The following is a 15,643-nucleotide window of genomic DNA, read 5'->3' as shown; positions in this document are numbered from 1 at the left end:
GAGCCCTAAAAAGACCCAGATTCTATGATCATAACTGTGTATTGATTTTTAAAATCTTGGAGTAGGGACCTACTATTCTCACTTAATAACAAAAAATAAATGAACAGATTTCCTTACATGTTGAATTTGGAGGCTTATCTTAACCACATGCTTTTGCGTGTTTTGTTTCCTGTGAACAATAGTGTGAGTTTTTTCCATTCTAATTTTCTTTTTCCTCAGGCTCACAAACTACCACTACTATAGCAGGCACATGAAAAAGATTGATAAGAAAAAAAGACAATCTTAAGAACAGCAAAGCTATTAGCATATCTTTGCCATCACACAAATCCCACCAGAGGTGTAAGCATTTCACTCTCCAGATAGTCTCAATATCAGCTCTCAGAGATCCCAGCCAAAATGACCAAATATTAAGAAAACAAGACAAGTGCAGTCAGAACCAAAACTTTCCACTTCTGTTTTAGCAGTAGCCACCCTCAAGTTTTCTCAGTCAGCATGAACACTGTAGAAGCTATATCAATATTCCATGGGGAGAACCAGTTTCTCTCAGAAGTCCACAAAAAGTCTGATCCAAGGATTTCTAGGGCATCTCTTCTCATAAGTCGTGCATCACAGACTCACATTTGTTCAAAGGCCAAACATTTTTCTTGACTATGAGCTTGTTTATACTAACCATGAAAATGATTTTTTTCTCCTCTCCTAATTATTCAGAGCATACAATTTTGCATATTAAGGCCCCTTCCAAACAGGCCCTATATCCCAGGATGTGATTCCAGGTTTTTTGTTCATCCCAGATTATCTGGCAGCATGGACTCATATAATCCAGTTTAAAACAGAAAACTTGGGATCAGATCCTGGGATATAGAGCCTGTCTGGAAGGGCCCTATATCTCATCACTAGCACCTGCTCAGTAATGTTCTCAGAGAACCTCAATATTCTGGGCTGCATTTGGCACTGACAAATATGCTCCCTGCTGTTGCTTCATTTCTTCACATGTGCCCACTACTATGCTAAACTTCACACAACTAGAGGCCCAGCAACTACTCCTCTGGAAAAGCTGAGAACCTTTTCTGGGCCCCTGTGTCAGAAGACTAGCCAGCAAGTGGGAATAGACCCAGGAATGTGTCTGAAGCTGGGAACAGAGAGTTCCACTCCAGCACCAGTTTTAAATGAGCAAGTAGTTCCCATGGTCAGGAAGCCAATACGTGGAGCCATCAACTGAGGAACAGGTAAACAGGAAATGGAGGCAAAGGAAGCAACAGCTGGTGGATTCAGCCAATGGGGTAGATTTATAGCTCACAACGATGAAGATAAAGCCAAAAGTGGAGGAGATGGTTTTCCTTCTCAAATATAGACATAAGTTTCAAAGTTCTTCTCATTCACATGCTTTCCTTCCTTCCATATCACCTGTTCATGCTTGCCTTAGCTAAATCCTCTTTGACTTTCACAACTCACTCTATGCAGCGCTATCTTTGAAGAGTTTTCAGAAATTTCAGCTCATCCAAATTGCTCAGGGCAGTTCCACACAGCTGAACAAAATCCCACATTTTCTGCTTTGAACTGGAATATATGGCAGTGTGGACTCAGGGCCCTTCCAGACAACCCTATATCACAGAATATCAAGGCAGAAAATCCCACATTATCTGAGTGTGGACTCAGATAACACAGTTCAAAGCAGATATTGTGGGATTTTCTGCCTTGATATTCTGGGATATAGGGCTGTGTGGAAGGGCTATCAGGCCCCTTCCACATAGCTGAATAAAATCCCACATTTTCTGCTTTGAACTGGAAAATATGGCAGTGTGGACTCAGATAACCCAGTTCAAAGCAGATATTGTGGGATTTTCTGTCTTGATATTCTGGGTTATATGGCTGTGTGGAAGGGCCCTCAGTCAGACTAAACATATTAGTAGTGCATACAATCCCCATTCAGAAACAGCTTCACTAGCAACTGGTGTGTTTTCATGCACAAATCATAGTCCTGGTTAAGTCTTATAAAGTCCTATACATAGCAGGCCTTCATTATATAAATGATCATATTTTCTCAAATGAGGCAGCTCTGGCTTTAAGACCTTCACAGGTCCATCCACTATTCTCAAAGGTACATCTAGTGGACATGCAAGAGAGGACATTCTCATATTCTGGGATCCTCTTTCAAGACAGTCTGGACAGGGTTCCTTCAGGGTGCACTTCTTGCAGCAGGTGAGGACAGGCCTTATGCCAATAGAGAAAGGATTTTTGATAACTGTACTTCTTTTTTTTTGTTTTAAAGATGTTTTTAAAATTTCCATTGATAGGTGAACAATATTTAAATTTTGCGTGTTCTATTGATTGTTTTACCTTTATCTCTATTAATTTTGTGAGCCACCTTGAGTCCCAGAGATGGGGAAAAGATAACATATAAATGCATAATTCATAACAATAACCCATTGAAACCTTTCACTTTTCTCTCTCCCAATCCCTCCAGGCCAACTCTCACTTCGGGCTCTTCCATACAGCCATATAACCCAGAATATCAAGGCAGAAAATCCCACGATATCTGCTTTGAACTGGGTTATCTGAGTCCACACTGCCATATATTCCAGTTCAAAGCATAAAATGTGGGATTTTATTCAGCTGTGTGGAAGGGGCCTACTTTTCCCTCTTTCTCTCTGTAACCCACTTCTCTGCCTGCCTTGCTTTCAGAGAAATTTGTGTATTTCTCTTCATCCATATTCACATCTTTTCCTATTCACACTATTATTTTGTAATTGCATTTACATGTATCTCAATTGAGTTGAAAGCAGTGAGGTAGTCCTGGTGAAAATGGTGTGACTGGTCTAGTGTCACCCAATGAGTTTCAAAGGTCAGTGAGCACATCAACCTGAGCCTCCCATACTTTCATCCTACTCTCTGACCACTGCAAATGCAGTCTAGCCATATTCACTTCCCATATGGCTTTCCTCCTGAGTTGGTGGGTGAGAGAGAGGGCACGCAGTGGGCTGCCAGGGACAAACAGAGCACTTTGTTCCCCCATTGGAAGCTTTCTTTCTTTCTGTGCTTCTTTCTCTCAGCATGCAGCATGAAACACAATAGGCTGCAGCTGAAGAAAGAGAATGGTTTTTACCTCAAGTGGCAGACTATTGTGTTTCTATGCCGAGCTTTGAGAGAAGGCTTCCTTTCAACAACAACAAAAACAGGAACAGAATGCCTATTAATTTACAGGGGTGGCAAGGGACAATACAAGGAGGTGAGGATGCCAGCAGGACAAGAAGAGCCTGCAAAATTTTCTTTCTATGACTAGAATTCTAAAAATCCTTCTGCCAGCATATGGCATTAAATGTAAACACAACAAAAGAACAAAACCCTTTCCAAGGTCTGTCCATGAATTGCATCCAGCCCACAGACTGGGCATCCCTTAATCCAACTTTAACATCTTCAGAGAAGACATGCTGATGGTTTGCTTCTTTGTGGAGACACAGGCAGAGGATTGTAGCACTCTCTTTTACATATTTTTTCCAGGAAAACATACCCAGACAACTCATAGGCAGAGTCTGGCCTTCTAACAAATATTTCCCAATTTAGAGAGACCATTGGTTTAGAACTCTTTGAGCTGTATGATATTTACTGTGCTGAATCTGTAAACATAAAATTATTGCAGGAATAAAAAAGGCTGGCTGAACAATTTTGGGAGAAATTATCTTTAAGATAATCAGTCTTTAATGCTAAACCTTAAGAACCTTTGTTGGACAGATTTAAAAAAATTATCACTGAATCCAGTGGTGTCAAATTTGTGGCCCTCTGGGTATTTTGGACTACCAGAATTCTTGGCCATTGGACAAGCTGGCTAGGGCTCTTGGGAGTTGAAGGCCTAAACATCTAGAGGGACACAAGTTTGACACTTTGGAATTAATCCCTTTTCAAGAGAATAACCATTTACAGGCCATTGGTGCTGCCTTACCTAATTCATCTAACACCGTTCCTTTCCCATCAGTTTTCCATTATCATATCTATCAGGTTGGTTTTCTCAGCACTCCACCTGTTTCCAGGACACTGTGGTAATTACTTTTGCAGATGGAAATAGGAATGAGAGAACTGGTCTCTGGCATAAGATGTAGTGGTTGGTCCCTGCTTCTGATCTGGATAATTTATGTTTGCAATTTTAAGAAAGCCAAAAATCTCTCCCTCCCCACCCCCTTAAAAGAATTTTTTTAAAAGGAGATCAAATGTGGTTTGAATTACTGTTACTGGTGCTGTTCTCTACATCATACATTTTAAGGGATGGGCTAAACTCCTACCAGATCTAAGTGTATTATTCCACTTGTATGATTCCCTGGATGGGATCTTGTTGACTTTCCAAGCTTCACTGTCAGAAGGCCTCTTTGCCATATGTGAGAGAGTTTTAACAGTTGTGCAAAGGAGAATTTCTGCAGGTGAAGAATTTGTGGCATGTAAACAGTAAAGCATACTATATAAAATTATTGTAATTTTCTGGTCATAAAAACCATGGGAACATGGCTTCTATGACCAGAAAGTTACAATAGTTTTATATAGAATTAAATATAGAATTATATTGTTTACATGGATGGTCTCCAAAACAGCTGTCCTGAAAAGAAAACTAAACCAATCTGTCTTTGCACTGAACCTGCAAGTATGGCACTTTCCTAATCATTCTGACTTCAGGTAGAGTGATCCTTCTCAACCTGGTGCCATTCAGATATTCTGGGTTACAGCCCCCAGGATTCTTAGGCCCCTTCCAAACAGCTGAATAAAATCCCACATTTTTTGCTTTGAACTGGAATATGTGGCCGTGTGCTCTCAGATAATCCAGTTCAAGGCAGATATAGTGGGATTTTCTGCCCTGATATTCTGGGTTATATGGCTGTGTGGAAGGGCCCTTTGACACTAACCATGCTAATTGGGCTGGTGGGTGTTGAAATTCAGAACATTTTAAGAACACCAGATTGAGAAAGGCTAAAGTAGGAAACTCAAGTGTTCACAACTTTCTTTTGAATTACTCGTGATTGCTGCTGTTTCTTTGTCTAAATGTCTGATATGTATAAGTTGTAAACATGCATCCTATGGAAGCATAGAACAGAATGACTTTGCCAAGTATTTGTAAGTTGAATGTTGCAATTATGTCTGATTTTTAATCAATAAATATAAGGGAAACAATCTCAAAGTTCTCAGTAGTAGTGCATAACATTATTAAGATTTACCTTTATACCTTTCATGGGAATGTCCAACAATGTGGGAGTTCTGGAACATGATTGCTGAATACTGCCAGGAATTTCTCCCCATTAAACCCAAGAAAATTGTTAAAACAATTTGTCTTCATAATTTTAAACCCAATGAACCTGGATTCTTATATAAAGAACTTCATAAATATCTGTATACATGGCAAACTCCCACGCAGTCTTCTAAAGAACAGTTAATAGATAAAACATGAAGGATCGCAAACGTGTATGACCTTATCCTGCAGGTAGAATAAGCAAGGATCCCCAACTCCAAGGGTTTCTGGGTGAAATTGATTTTATAGATCAATTTCACTTTGGTTTCAATTCTGGTTATGGGACAGAGGCAGCTTTGATCACCTTGGTGGATGACCTACACTGAGAACTGAACAAGGGGAGTGTGTCACTGTTGGTGCTACTGGCTTTCAGCACCATTGACCATGGTATCTTTCTGGGCCACCTTGTTGAATTGGGACTTGGAGGCACTTTGTACTGTGTTTCACAGTTTTCTATTCCTTCCTGGAGGGGTAAACCCAGAAGGTGGTGCTGAGGGACTCCAGCTAGAGTACATGGCTGTTGACCTGTTTTATCCCCCATGTTATTTAACATATACCTGAAACTGCTGAGAGAGGTCATTCAGAATTTTAGGGTGCGGTGCCATCAAGAAATGAGATCAGAGAATAAAGATTCAGCCTGTGCTAATGAGATTACACTCCTCCTGAAGACCCATAGTTTGGGTGTACTCCTGGACTCAGTCTTGAACCGAGAGGCCCGGATTTCTGCAATGGCCAGGAGTGTCTTCACACATTTAAAACTTGTGCAACAACGGTGCCTGTTCCTTGAGATGACAGGTCTGGCTACAGTGATACACGTCTTAGTTACATCCCATTTGGGTTACTATAACATGCTCTACTTGTGGCTGTCTTTGAAGAGTGTTTGGAAACTTTGGCTGGCCTAAAGAGCTGTGGCCAGGCAGTTAATCAGGCGCCAGTCTGTTTCCAGACACAATTCACCTTTAAAGTCTTATATGGCTCAGATCCAGGATCTTTGGCAAATCATATCTCCTGGTACAAATCTGTTTGGGCTCTGAGATTATCAGAAGAGAGACTCCACCAACTGTCCTTGCGCAGGCTGCCCCTGGGCTCCAGAACTCTCTTCCCAGAGAGGCTAGAATGTCCCTCTCCATGTTACCCTTCTATCTGCAAACTAAAATCTTTTTATTCAGGCAGGTCTTTAAGACAAAATATTTTGAAAAAATCAGCCAGGAGGTGCTGCATACTGTTTTAATTATTTTTAGGTTCAATGGCTTTATGTTATTTTACCTGATTTATTTTCACAATTCTAGGTTTAATTCTGCTTTTAATATGTATACATTGTAGATGTTTTAATTTAATTGCTTTTATTGTTATGAGTCATTCTGTGGAAATGAGAGGAATGTGGGATCTAAAGGCATATAAGTAATCATCATCATCATCTCCTGTATGGAATCCTTTCAATGAACTACCAAAGAAGATGACCTTATATTTTCTGTGATCTCGCACACATCCAAATTGTGATCTGTGAGTGTCTCCTGGCTGGATCAGTTTATTCAACTTGTCCCAAAAGTTCATATTTAATGTCCTAGGGAAATTATTTTCCTCTCAATTAACAATGGGGTTGAAATCGTTACATGTGTTCATCCCATTTATTTCTATTTTTAATCTTATTTCAAAAATTCAACCCTGTGCTTTAAAAACTGGACCCTAAATTGAACAGCTCACTTTCACAAAGTCCTAGATTTTGGAGTGCTGACCTCACATTCATTCATTCATTCTGGCCAGTGTCTGAGGCGATTTTTAAATTGTCTTGGCCAACAAAATCCTTATTAGACTTTCTCCTGTGTCACCAGGAATAATACTTAGTCAGTGTATTAATACTAGCTATTTATCAGGATCCCTTTCAGACATATACACATATTGATCATTACATGTGATGTCCGATACATATGAAAATTGCTGCATGGACCTGAATCTCTTGATAGCTTGCAATAATCTTTGCTCCAGTAGTTCCAGAAAAGCAAATGTGATGCAGACAGGACAACTCTTTTTTATAGGACTGGCTACTGAAGTTGCTGTGGAAGCCCAAAGACCTGACAAGTAATAATCAAGTGGGAACCTCTCAAACCCTTCCCAGGTTTGGAAACAGGGAATCCTGTCTGATAAAGTATTCCATGTTACTTGAAAATCCACAGACCTTGGTCAGAAGAGTCCACATACCATGCACGCCCATATTACATTAGTTACATTAGACCACGTGGCTCAAGGCCTGTGAGCCAAATCCAGCCTTTATGTTATTTTACATGTGCCTCTAGATTGGTAGTTCTCAATCTGTGGGTTTGTTTTTTTTTTTTTCCTGTCAGGAGCAACCGGAGTTGCTTCTGGAGTGAGAGAATTGGCCGTCTGCAAGGACGTTGCCCAGGGGACGCCCGGATGTTTTTGATGTTTTTACCATCCTTGTGGGAGGCTTCTCTCATGTCCCCGCATGGAGCTGGAGCTGATAGAGGGAGCTCATCCACACTCTCCCCAGGTGGGATTCGAAACCTGGCAGCTTTCAGGTCAGCAACCCAACCTTCAAGTCACTTAGTCCACTACGCCATCTGGGGGCTCCAATCTGTGGGTACCCAGATGTTTTGGCCTTCCAGAAATCCTAACAGCTGGTAAACTGGCTGGGGAAACACCTGGGGACCCACAGTTTGAGAGCCACTGCTCTAGATGCTGGACTCCTGTATTCCTCATCATTAGACATCATGACTAGAGCCGATAGGAACTGAGATACAGTGATATCTGGAAGGCTGCAGTTTGTTCTGTTTATTCAGGAGAGTAGAGTTTGAATGTAGATACTTTTTTTCCATGTCAGGAGCGACTTGAAAAACTGCAAGTCGCTTCTGGTGTGAGAGAATTGTCAGTCTGCAAGGAAATTGCCCATGGGACACCCTGATGTTTTGATGTTTTACCATCCTTGTGGGAGGCTTCTCTCAGGTCCCTGCATGGGAAGCTGGAATTGACAGAGGGAGCTCATGCATGCTCTCCCTGGATTTGAATTGGCAACCTTCAGGTTGGCAACCCAATTTTCAGGTTAGCAGTTTAACCTATTGCGCCACCAGGGGCCCCTTTGTAGATACAATGCTTTGTAGATACAATACTTGTGCATGTCTGACTTTGCAGTGTCCTTTGATCTGTCCCCATCCTCAGAACCACAAGTGCTGTTGCCTTGCAAGTTCCATTATCCACAGTCCGCATGGCGGATAACACTATGTAACATGTGTTGTCGAAGACTTTCAAGGCTGGAGTCACAAGGTTGCTGTGAGTTTTCTGGAATGCTTGCTCCAGAAGCATTTCTTCCTGACATTTCACCTGCATCTATGGCAGACATTCTCAGAGGTAAATGAGGTCTGTTGGAAACTAGTCAAGAGGGGTTTATATATCTGTGGAATGTTCAGGGTGGGAGAAAGAACTCTTGCCTATTTGAGGCAGGTGTGAATGTTTCAATTGGTCACCTTGATTAGCAATGAATAGCCTTTCAGCTTCAAGGTCTAGCTGCTTACTGCCTGGGGGAATCCTTTATTGGGAGGTGGCCCTGATTGATTCATGTCTGGAATTCCCCTGTTTTCAGAATGTTGTTCTTTATTTACTGTCCTGATTTTAGAGGGTTTTTTAAAAAATATTAGCAGGTTTTGTTCATTTTTCATGATTTTCTCCTTTCTAATGAAATTGTCCACATGCTTGTGGATTTCAATGGCTTCTCTATGTAACATGATTTTTGTTCCTGGGTTATATATGTCATTTCCTAATTGGTTCTAGCTTAAAAACATGGAAAAAGTTTATTAAACTGCAAAAACTTTGTTTTTGCAGGACACCCTGCAGAACATTTTGATATAGGTTTGCAATGAATATTTTATTTATTTATTATTTAAGAAATGTATACTCCACCTTTCTCTGAGCACAGACCCAAGATGGTTACAACAGAATAAAAACATACAATCCAAAAGTTAAAACTACCCATTAAAACATAAATATTTGAAACAGCAAACACAATTAAAACTTTGTGAACATTAAAACCAAGATTTTTTTATTGTGTCAGAAGCAACTTGAGATCATACTGCAAGTCTCTTTTGGTGTAAAAATCCAGATTGGTGTAAAAATTCCGCTACCACTTGTTTGGCTTAATTAAACACTTTCACAAAAAGGAATGTCTTTACACCTTTCCGGAATGCCATTAAAGAATTTCTCCTAGAGCAGGGGTCCCCAACCTAAGGCCCGGGGGCCACATGCAGCCCATGGAAGCCATTTATCCGCCCCCCACGGCAGTGGCTCCCTCCTCCTTCGCTGAGGAAAGTGCATGTGGCATGAAGGAGGAGGGAAAGAAGCACGCCTTTGCTACCTCCTACCATGCCTGGTGCGCGGCTTCCAAAGCTTTACTGCTTTATAATGGTATTTTAATTATTATTTAATTAATTATGAATTATTAAGGGGTACTTTGCTAGTGCTTTTGGTGCACAAAGGCAGAAGGGGGTTGGACTAAATGGCCCAAGGGGCCTCTTCCAACCCTCTTTATTATTTTTATTATGCTTATGATTATTATTAACATTGAGGCTGTATTTGTTCTTGTTTTTTTTTACTTCAAAATAAGATATATGTAGTGTGCATGGGAATTTGTTCATAGTTTTGTTTTGTTTTTTAAACTATAGTCTCGCCCTCCAATGGACTGAGGGACCGTGAACTGGTCCTCTGTTTAAAAAGTTTGGAGACCCCTGTCCTAGAGTCTTAACCAATTCAATGTAGTTTGTGGCTGCCACAAAAATGAAATTTCTGGAGTATAACAACTACTTTAAAAGTAAGTACTGCATGATTAAACAGGAAATAAAACTTTCAAACCAGGAACAATTTTTTCCCCCAAAAGTGATAGGAGTTGTCGTGGAACAACATATGGGGACCCAAACTGGGTAAAAACTAAACAGCACCAACCAGCTATGTAAAAAAAAAAAAAGTTGGCGTTCTGTGTCCATGGATTTTTCATCCATGACTTCAATGGTCCTTTGGAGACAACCATAAGGCTGGTGTAGCCCTCAATGAAAATGAGTGGGACACCCCTGAATTAGACTGTTTCTATTTGCTAATACCTCCCATTTGCATTGCTATTATGGGATTATCATAAGGAAGTATTGTTCCTTTAAGACATTATGGGAATCACCTGTTCAGAGGTTCAGGGTGGCCTCTCCATAAGCGTGTAAGGCAGGATTGCCAGGATAATTATTCCCAGGTCCTCACTCTTGTGCCCAATCTCTCTACATCACAGTCTCTGAAACCACCCTATGTAACCTACTCTGGGCTCAAAATGACTAGAAGACGAGCTTTAAAGGAATAGCAGCCCCCCAAAGAGAAGCGTCGGGACGTGTCCTGTTTCTCAAGCGCACACAATCGCTGCACACAAATGAGGAGGACGGGGAGAGGCTCTCTTGCCGGCTAGCCAGCAGATCTGCCTTGGCTCACAATTAGAGGATCTGGCCAAGGTGCTGAACCTGATTCCCGAACAGATCCCAGCCCCGGAGTACTTCCTTCAAAGTTTGGACTAAAATCACACAGGAGAGTCGCCCTTCACTACGGTTCTCCCTGTGGGGTCTGAGTAACCCACTCCCCCTGTTTTCCTTCCTTCAGAAAGCCTACAACAGGCACTGTTGGTTTTCTGAATTGGAAGAAGGTTCTCAAAAGTTGAAAGGTGGCTATATAGGGACATTCGGAGGGAACAGTCCGTTGAGAAATGAAAAACAACATGTGAGACTCTTAGATTAGAAAGACTGCTTGAGGTGGAGTTTGTTACTTGTTTTAGGTCTGTGGTTTATATTAAGAAAAATGTTTTATTTTTGCAAGGGGGATAGGGTCCTTTGGTTTTGAGAACTCTGTTGTGAGTTGTTTTATGTCTGTGTTTTATATTATTTATTTTAGCAAGGGGGATATGATTCTTTTGTCTTGTAAAATCTGTTTCTAGTAGTTTTAGGTCCGCGTTTTGATATGAAGAAGAAAAAAAAGGTATGCTGTATTTCTTTCAGAAGGATATGCTGCCTTTTGTGCTGTGAAATCTGTCTCAGATTTGACTCTGACTCAAATAAATTAAATGACAAGGCCAACACAACTAAATTTATTCAGACAGTAAGAAGTTAATGAATAAGGCACAATTCAGCATATGTCCTTATTAAACAGTCTAGAATATCACTAGAAGTCTATAGGTGTTTCTTTAGGGGTTGTACAATAGCAATTAGAATGTGGAAGGTGCTTTGTTTTGTCATTTTACATATATAATGTGTATTGGGCATGGCATTTAATGTCGTACTATGATGTACAATGACAAGAAAAGTGATTCTGGAGTATTGTGTGATTTCCAGGCTGTAGGGTTTGGGGGAGAATAGACTCTGGACAATGGGATTTGCAGTAACTTCATCCACATCCTGAAACTACTGAAAACTTTATCACCCATGGATATAGAGCATGGATCCCTCATGACACACTATGTTCTGCAGAGGTTTGGGGGAGGATGGATCATGGATGATGGGAATCAAAGTACCTTCACCCACATGCAGAAACTAATGAAAACTTTATCAGCCATGGATATTGACCAAACTTGTCACACAGACACACACACACACACACACATACACACTTTATGTCCTGCAAAGATTTGGGAGATATTGGACCACACATGATGGGATGTGCAGTACCTTCACCCACATCTGCCGTCAGTTATGGATATGGACCAAACATGGCACAAACGTGGCTCATCCCATCCCATGACACACATTATGTCCTGTAGAGGTTTGGAGGAGGATGAACCCTGGACAATGGGATTTGCAATACCTTCATCCACATCCAGAAACCATCAAAAACCTTGTCAGCCATGGATATGGCCCAAACTTGGCACACAGACTGCCCCCCCCCCCCCCAATATGACCTATTTTAGATCCTGGTAAGGTTTGGGGGAGGATGGACCTTGGTCAATGGGATTTGCAGAACTTTCACACACATCCAGGAACTACTGAAAACCCCATCAATTATGCATATGGACCAAGCTTGGCACACAGGAGCCTCTCCCATACCATGACACACTTTATATCCTGCAGAAATTTGGGCCGGGGGGGGGGGGGGAATGGACCACATCTGCAAAACCCATGGATCTGAGGACATGTTGAATGGCTCCATTCACAGCATCCAAAAACATACAATGCCTTTTTCAAATGACAGGGGTGTGGTGGGGTACAAGCTAGTTAATAATAATAATAATAATAATAATAATAATAATAATAATAATGGGTTGCTGCGAGTTTTTTTGGATTGTATGGCCATGTTCCAGAAGCGTTCTCTCCTGACGTTTCACTCACATCTATGTCAGGCATCATCAGAGGTTGTGAGGTATATTGGAAATCTAAGCAAGGGAAGTATATATATCTGTGGAAGGTCCAGGGTGGGAGAAAGAACTCTTGTTTGTTGGAAGCAAGTGTGAATGTTGTAATGAATCACCTTGATTAGCATTTAATGGCCTTGCAGCTTCAAGACTTGGCTGATTCCTGCCTGGGGGAATCCTTTGTTGGGAGGTGTTAGCTGTCCCTGATTGTTTTATGTCTGGAATTCCCATTTTCAGAGTATTGCTCTTTATTTACTGTCCTGATTTTAGAGTTTTTATTTAATACTGGTAGCCAGTAATACTCACAACCTCTGAGGATGCCTGCCATAGATATGGGAGAAACATCAGGAGATAATGCTTCTGGAACATGGCCCTACAGTACGGAAAACTCACAGCAAACCAGTGATTCCAGCCATGGAAGCCTTCGAAAACACAACAGTAGGTTTTGGCGGTGGCCAGGGGAGCTTTTGCACAATTAAAACTTGTGCGCCAGTTGTGCCTATACCTTGGGAAGTCAGACTTGGCCACAGTAGTCCACAAATAGATTACTGCAATGCACTCTATGTGGGGTTTCCTTTGAAGACTGCTCAGAGGCTCCAAATGGTCCAACGGAAGGCAGCCAGATTGCTCACTGGAGCAGCGGACAGGGAGCATACAACCCCCGTGTTACGTCAGGTCCACTGGCTGCCAATCTGCTACCAAGCACAATTCAAAGTGATGGCTTTAGCCCATAAAGCCCTAAACAGTTCTGGCCCAGCTTTCCTGTCCAAACATATATCTCTCCACGAACCATCACAGAGTTTGCGATCATCTGGGGAGGCCCTGCTCTTCGTCCCACCTTCTGCACAGGCACATTTGGTGGGGACGAGAGACAGGGCCTTCTCAGTGGTGGCTTTTCGGCTATGGAACTCCCCAGGGATATTAGATCAGCCCCCTCCCTCTTGAGCTTCTGTAAAAGAGTAAAAATGTCACTCTGTGACCAAGCCTTTGGTGAATCTGTGCAATAAACAAATATGGATTGACTGACGTGTATTGGCTATAGGAAAGGTCTGGATTATGCTTGGAGATTATACGATTCTTTGTGATTGTTTAGTTTTAAAGGTCTCATTGTTTAACTCTATTTTATCATCCCAGTTTGTCTATTTTTAATTTGTGTTGTTTATAGGCATCAAATTGCTGCCAAGAGGTAAAGCCACCTTGAGTCCCCTTCGGGATGGAAAAAGTCGGGATAGAAATATTGTAAATAAATAAATACTTTATTTATAATCCAGGAGCCCCCGGTGTCGCAGCAAGTTAAACTGCTGAGCTACTGAACTTGCTGACTGGAAGGTCGCAGGTTCGAATCCGGGGAGCAGCATGAGTTCCTGCTATTATCCCTAGATTCTGCCAATCTAGCAGTTCGAAAACATGCAAATGTGAGTAGATCAATAGGTACTGCCCCAGTGTGCCAGCCACACAACCTTGGAGGTGTCTACGGACAATGCCGGTTTAGCAATGGAGATGAGCAGCAACCCCCAAAGTCAGACAGGACTAGACGTAATGCCAGGGGAAAACCTTTACCTTATTTATAACTTGCCCTATCACCGTAAGGGGACTCAGGGCGGTTATATATTCCTAAGGGGTGCAATTTGTAGAGGGTTATGGGTCCCTTTCGTTCCCTCTCTCCTCCTCGATGGCAGCCCCCCCCCCCCCCCCGTCCTTCTTACCTGCGATGATGGCTGGGTTGCTCTGCCCGCCTTCAGGTCTGAGCCAGGCTTCCACTGTGAACGTCCCGCGAGGCAGCTCAGCCAGGGCGCCCGGGCGGAGAAGCAGCTGCTCCCTCCGGCCGGAGAAATATAAGGCGAGGGCAGAGGAGGAGGAAGAGGGACGCAATGTGGGGTTCCGGGCGCGCCTCCGCCGCCAAGGAGGCCACGACGACACCCCGGTGCCCATTGCCGCTCGCGGGTAAGAGGCGTAAGGGTTGGGCGGGCGCGCCCCCGTGGCCTTGGTCCCGCCCAGCAAGCAGCGCTGGTCTCCGGCGAGGGGCTCGGAGCCCCGCAACGCCGCCAAAAGCAGCAGCAGCAGCACTGAGGCCGCCGGACAGAGCCCTCCTCGCCGCATCCTCAGGCGAAAGAGCCGCCTCCTTCTTCTTCCTCTTCTGCTTGTTCTTCTTCAGGGGGTCCCCATCCTTCGCACGGGCGCGCCGTCGAGTCTTCGCCTCTTTCCCCCTTTCCCTCAGGAGCTCACCTCTGAGGAGAAGCGCTCCCTCGCGCCTTTATTGGATTGAGGAGGACGGGAGACGGGGAAGCGGCTCATACATTCTGCCCAGCCCTAAGCCACGCCCCCTCCCCCTTCCCCCCCCCTCCCCTCGCGCTCTTCTTTGATCCCTCGCCTTTCCCGCCCAGAGGTGCTTCCCTGCGAGGAAGAGGCGGGAAGAGCCACTCTCACTCACTCTCCCCCCCCCCCCCCCGGCTTTGTAGCCTTTTTCTCCCTGCGCGCGCCCCACCACGCGCGAGGGACTTTGCTAAGGACGCGCTGCGAGCCGAAGTTGGGAGGTCTTTTCTGAAGCAGCACGCGCCCACTTCGGACAGGGAGGGAGGGAGGGAGGAGCACAGGTGCACGTGCTCTTTCGCCACCGCAGCCGCTTCAAAGGACTGGAGCAGGAGTCCTCAAACTTTTTAAGTGGAGGGCCGATTCACAGTCCCTCAGACTGCTGGGGGGGCGGACTATGATGAAATAGTAAAAAAATTAGGATTGTTTTTGTGTGCCTTCAAGTCATTTCAGACTTAGGTCAACCCTGGTGGCATGGTGTGTTAAAAGTGCTGAGCTGCGGAACTTCCGGACCAAAAGGTCCCAGGTTCAAATTCCGGGAGCGGAATGAGCACCCGTTGTTAGCCCCAGCTGCTGCCAACCTAGCAGTTCGAAAACATGAAAATGTGAGTAGATCAATAGGTACTGCTCTGGCGGGAAGGTAACGGCACTCCATGCAGTCATGTCGGCCACATGACCTTGGAGGTGACTAC

At 43.4% G+C, this 15,643-nt stretch overlaps 1 protein-coding gene across 2 annotated transcripts in view; it reads right to left on the bottom strand.

The window, feature by feature from the left end:
* pappa2 (pappalysin 2) overlaps positions 1 to 14,943 on the bottom strand; it is a 146,053-nt gene extending 131,110 nt beyond the window's left edge. For both annotated transcript variants that reach the window (XM_003219850.4, XM_062977758.1), the window contains exon 1: positions 14,348 to 14,943. In XM_003219850.4, coding sequence (XP_003219898.3) covers positions 14,348 to 14,741 — 394 coding nt within the window. In that variant the 5' untranslated portion in view covers positions 14,742 to 14,943. The remainder of the gene's footprint in view (positions 1 to 14,347) is intronic.
* Between the last annotated feature and the right edge of the window lie 700 nt (positions 14,944 to 15,643).

The sequence above is a fragment of the Anolis carolinensis genome, chromosome 4 (genome assembly GCF_035594765.1).
Source record: "Anolis carolinensis isolate JA03-04 chromosome 4, rAnoCar3.1.pri, whole genome shotgun sequence".
Taxonomy (NCBI): domain Eukaryota; kingdom Metazoa; phylum Chordata; class Lepidosauria; order Squamata; family Dactyloidae; genus Anolis; species Anolis carolinensis.
The sequence above is the reverse complement of the archived record's forward strand: the minus strand, read 5'-3'. Positions and strand labels throughout refer to the sequence as shown.